Source organism: Octopus bimaculoides, chromosome 7 (genome assembly GCF_001194135.2).
Source record: "Octopus bimaculoides isolate UCB-OBI-ISO-001 chromosome 7, ASM119413v2, whole genome shotgun sequence".
Classification (NCBI taxonomy): Eukaryota; Metazoa; Mollusca; class Cephalopoda; order Octopoda; family Octopodidae; genus Octopus; species Octopus bimaculoides.
The window spans coordinates 11,769,127-11,774,482 of NC_068987.1; the positions used below are offsets into that span (position 1 = coordinate 11,769,127).

General features: G+C 36.6%; 1 protein-coding gene across 1 annotated transcript in view; it reads right to left on the reverse strand.

The window, feature by feature from the left end:
• Nucleotides 1–5,356, reverse strand: part of LOC106882389 (MAM and LDL-receptor class A domain-containing protein 1) — a 221,633-nt gene that overhangs the window by 169,331 nt on the left and 46,946 nt on the right. The window contains exons 29-32 of the mRNA XM_014933051.2: nucleotides 4,334–4,593; nucleotides 2,508–2,589; nucleotides 1,728–1,808; nucleotides 255–392 (exon numbers count right to left, since the gene is read on the reverse strand). Coding sequence (XP_014788537.2) covers nucleotides 255–392; nucleotides 1,728–1,808; nucleotides 2,508–2,589; nucleotides 4,334–4,593 — 561 coding nt within the window. The remainder of the gene's footprint in view (nucleotides 1–254; nucleotides 393–1,727; nucleotides 1,809–2,507; nucleotides 2,590–4,333; nucleotides 4,594–5,356) is intronic.

Here is a 5,356-nt window from a genome sequence, read left to right on the forward strand (position 1 = left end):
CACACACACACACACACACACACACACACACGTAAATGCTATGAACTTCTTTCGGTTTCTGTCTACCGAATCCATTCACAAGGCTTTGGTCAGCCTGAGGCTGTGGTAGAAGACACTTGCCCAAAATGCCACGTAGTGGGACTGAACCCAGAACCACGTGGTTGAGAAACAAACTTCTTCTTACCACGCTGCCGTGCCTGCACCCGTACGTTTACTGTTTAGTGAAATAACCCTTATTTTATTTAAATACTTACTCCCAGTGGTGTGATCCCTTTTCGGTCCTGTATCCCGTGTAGCCGTTTGGCCTCGCTTTAGTTGCCACTTCATTCTACTACCAGTAAGCTGCTGCCAACCACAAAACCCACTTGAAAATGTACACGATTTAAAAGAGTCTAAAAGAAAACAAAAAATCAATACCAATAAAAAAACAAAATAACAATAATAATAAAAAATAACAACAACAACAACAATAATAACGAGCATTTTGATTGACAGAAAGCTTAGAGGAGTGAATATCAGAGGCCAGGGGGAAACGTGATGATGGTAGTGAGTTCCAGGGACTAGCACATCGAGATCCCTCTGAAATGCCATCTTGCAATATCATGGGTGCATGCTCTTACCTCTTAGTTGGGATCCCCCTGATTTTTTGTTCAACAAACATTTATATCGTCGTCGTCATCGTCGTCGTCGTCGTCGTCGTTTAACATCCGTTTTCCATGCTGGCATGGGTTGGACGGTTTGACATGGAGCTGGCCAGTCGAGGAGCTATCCAAACTCCAATGATCTGTTGTGGCATGGTTTCTATGGCTGGATGCCCTTCTTAATGCTCATCACTTTACAGAGTGTGCTGGGTGCTTTTTACGTGCCACCTGCATGAGTACATTTATACAGTACTGGTACGAGTGCCTTCTATGTGGCACTGGCATTTGAAAGGACAAACCTGTATGTGTGGATCACAGGGATTTTACTTAGCTTGACACCTCTTCTCAGGTACAGCAAATCGCCATGACTCCTGGTCCCTTTCCATTTCCTCAATGAGGAATTATAATTCATATAATTATAAATTGTACTTTATATAATTCATATAAGAATAAATAAATAATTCACATAGGCGCAGGAGTGGCTGTGTGGTAAGTAGCTTGCTTATCAACTACTTGGTTCTGGGTTCAGTCCCATTGCGTGGCACCTTGGGCAAGTGTCTTCTACTATAACCTTGGGCCGACCAAAGCCATGTGAGTGGATTTGGTTGACGGAAACTGAAAGAAGCCTGTCGTATATATATGTGTGTGTATATGTTTGTGTGTCTGTGTTTGTCTCCTCAACATTGCTTGACAACCGATGCTGGTGTGTTTACATCCCTGTAACTTAGCAGTTCGGCAAAAGAGACCGATAGAATAAGTACTAGGCTTACAAAGAATAAGTCCTGGGGTCGATTTGCTCGACTAAAGGCGGTGCTCCAGCATGGCCACAGTCAAAAGACTGAAACAAGTAAAAGAGTAAAAGAGAATACTGTATTTTAACGTTTATAAGGAACCCTCTTTTGTCAAAAATTAGGTAAAAAAAATATGGGAGTTTCTTATACATGGATAATATTATACTCCCTTACAAAACCTTTTTTCTAAATTTTAAGCCCCCAAAATTAGGGGTTCCTTATACACGAGGGTTCCTTATACACATTAAAATATGGTAATTATAAATTCATATAATTATAAAATAAATTATCTCACCTTTCTGAGGAACTGTTGCTGGCTTAGTGGTATATGATCTTTTGACAGTAGTACGAGCAGCAATAGCATTACTTGGTTTACCTGAGAAGGTTTAAGATAATTAGTAAACATATAAAAGTGACAGAAGCAGTATAAATACTGAGAGGTAACATTTATCCCCACGTGGATGTTCTGTTAGAACAAGCTATACTGCGGTAGATACCACGAGAGGAACTATCATATTGGCTTTTTAGTGCAAAATGCACTCTCCTTTATATTTCTAGAGGGAGGGGAGATAAAACACTGCTATCCCTAGCACTGGGACCACCAATATCTAGTATTTTAACCCTTTAGCATTCAGATTATTCTGTTAAACATAATGCTTATTTATTCAAATTGGTTTGCATTAATCCTGCGTTATGTTGCTGTTTTTAGATTTCAGTGATGTACTTACGCCAGGATGGAAGGCAGATGTTAAACAATTCGAAACCAATATTTCACAATAAGGCCAAGAATTACGGGGTATGGATTAAGAGAAGAATAGATGAAATACTAGTTTGAAATTTTGGCACAAGGCTAGGAATTATGGCGAAGGGGATAAGTCAATTACATCCACTACAGTGCTCTACTGGCACTTTCATTCCCCCTCCACCACGAACAATGAAAAGTAATGTCGATCTTTGCAGAATTTGAACTCAGAACACAAAGATGAATGAAATGCCGCTAAACATTTTATCCCATATGTTAACAATACTGCCACCTTGCTGCCTTAAAAATAGATGAAAGATCAAAGGTACTTACGCGCACAATCATGCATTTTATTAAAATGCGTGTCATCAATTGCCACATAGCTTGCATCGCCAGATTTAACTTCAATTACAATCTATAAAGATTAAGTAAAATAAATAATAAGCACATTATTTAGATTATTTATGTTTGACGGATATTTGTCCTCATCTTGTTTGTTGTTAACACAATGTTTCGGCTGATAAACCCTCCAGCCTTCATCAGGTGTCTTGGGGGAAATTTCAAACCTGGGTTCTCATTCCTAAGGTATTTTTCGATGTTATCATTATTATTATTATTATAATTATTATTATTATTATTATTATTATTATTATTATTGTTATTATTATTATTATTATTATTATTATTATTATTAGTCAAGACGAAGAGCGTGATTCGATTGTATAGATATTTTATTCGTTGAACAATATTTCAACAGTACATCTGTCTTTGTCAAGTTCAAAACAAGATATCATTAAAAATTCAAAATTACAGAAATCTAAACGTAAAGTATGAGCGAGAGTAACCAGTGTCCACACGTTGATGGAATGACATCATCAGTTTTAAAGTTTTATAACAGGCAGAAAGAAAGAAAAAAATAGAAAAATGAAGACAACAGGAAAAAAAGGGAAAGATAAAGAGAGAAAGAAGAATATTCAATCAAACAGTTTTGTATAAATTTGATGATATTCTCCTGACATCTTATTCATTCCTCCAGGGCGTGATGTTAATAACCCGCAAATATATTTCTCTTCATAATTCTGAGAAGTGAAAGTGGGGTAGATTCAGAATATGTTTTGAGAATATGCACTTTCAAGTCTTCTTCAAAATTGCAGCTGCTTGAAATGAAATGTTCAGCAGTTCTGTTGAACTACTGTTCTTGTGCCTGACGTCGAATCTGTGCCCATTAAACCTTTTGTTTAATTGTTCCATTGTACAACCAACATAAATCAAGTTGTGTTTCATGCATTCTGCAGCGTACACTAAATGGGAATCTTAACATATTCTCCCTTCTGTATAAATCATAACATTTCTGTTATGATTTCTGATGGTATTCACTTCACTCATGTTGTTGCACAATGAACAGGGCTTACCTCTCTTGTGGCTGTTCTTTAAGGTAGAGCGTGCAGATACTCCAAAGTTCGTTTTCTTGGAGTCAGATATAGAGGTCAATAATTATCTTATATTCTTATTCTGTTGAAAGGCAACAATGGGCGGCTGAGGAAATATCTGTTTGAAACTGGGATATTTTTTCGCCACATGCTGGTAACTTTCATGCAACACTTTTGAAATGCCAGCGAAACATTGGTGCCAGCTAATCACTAAAGGAATTCTGCCGTCTATTGTATTTTGTTTGCTAAAATTATGCGTTTAGGTTTGACTATTTTTGCTAATCTTAGCTATTTCATTTGCTATTTCCTTTAAACATGATTCAACTGGTACTTGATTTATCAACCCCGAAAGGATGAAAGGCAACATCGACCTCGGCGGAATTTGAACTCAGAACGTAAGGACAGACAAAATACCGTTAAGTATTTTACCCGGCATGCTAACATTTCTTATTTCTTTATTGCCCACAAGGGGCTAAACATAGAGGGGAAAAACAAGGACAGACAAATGAATTAAGTCGATTATATCGACCCCAGTGCGTAACTAGTACTTATTTAATCGACCCCGAAAGGATGAAAGGCAAAGTCGACCTCAGCGGAATTTGAACTCAGAACATAAAGGCAGACGAAATACTGCTAAGTATTTTGCCTGGTGTGCTAACGTTTCTGCCAGCTCATCACCTTATTGCATTTATAAATAATAACAGGTGGAGATACAAAGTGAGAACTTACTGAAAATACTTCTGAAGTGTTTGATATGGGAACTTGTGCTTCCTTCCAGTTTCCTTCCTGCTCATCTGTAAGCTGCCACAAAATACTTGTATTTGATGCCTTCTTGTACACTGTCATTGTGGCTGGAGTCTTTCCATATATATTGTACCATAAATGGAGACAGTTGACTGTTGGGTTAAAATCTGTGCTTACTAGTTTAGAAATACTACCAGCTTGACCACTGTTTGGTTTCGCCAAAAGATAGTGACCTTTGGAAATAACTTCAGAAAAAAAAAAAAAAACATTAAGTAATTAGTAATTATGTAAAATAACGACTGACATTTCATTTTTGTATTTGGTTCGCAAGACTCTTGATGTGAATTTTTTATGTTGAAACAGATTTTTGAAAGTGTCATTACGCCAATAATTTTCCTCTAATTTGGGTTGAAGGCCAGAACTTTTCAAAAGAAGGGTTAGTTGATTACATCTGTCCTAGTATTTGACAGGTGCTTAACTTCATTGACACCGAATAGATAAAAGGCAACGACGATTTTGACGGGAAATGAACACAGAATGCAAAGAGCAGAAAGAAATGTCGCTATGCATTTTGTCCAAAGCGGTAAAGATTCTCTCTACTCAATGCTTTTATTATATCAATAATAAACACAAGCATTGGTTCTTTTTCAATATCTTTATTATTCTTTCGTTTTTGTATTTGGTGTGCAAGATTCTTTATGTGAATTCGTGTGTTGAAGCATATTTCATTGTGTCTGGGAGGAGTCATTCCCTGTTAGTGCCTTATTAATTTAACACATTCACTGGTCAGATTTCCACTCATTTACTTATTTATTTTTACTAAAATTTTCGTTGCGTCTTGCAACCTTTTCAATAATTGTTGACTCTGTCTCTTATCAGAATTGCATTCTTTTTTGTTTGTTTGTTTGTGCACATGCACGTGCATATACATATATGTATAAATGTATGCATGTATGTGTGGGTATGAATGTATGTGTGTGTGTGTATGCATATATATATATATATATA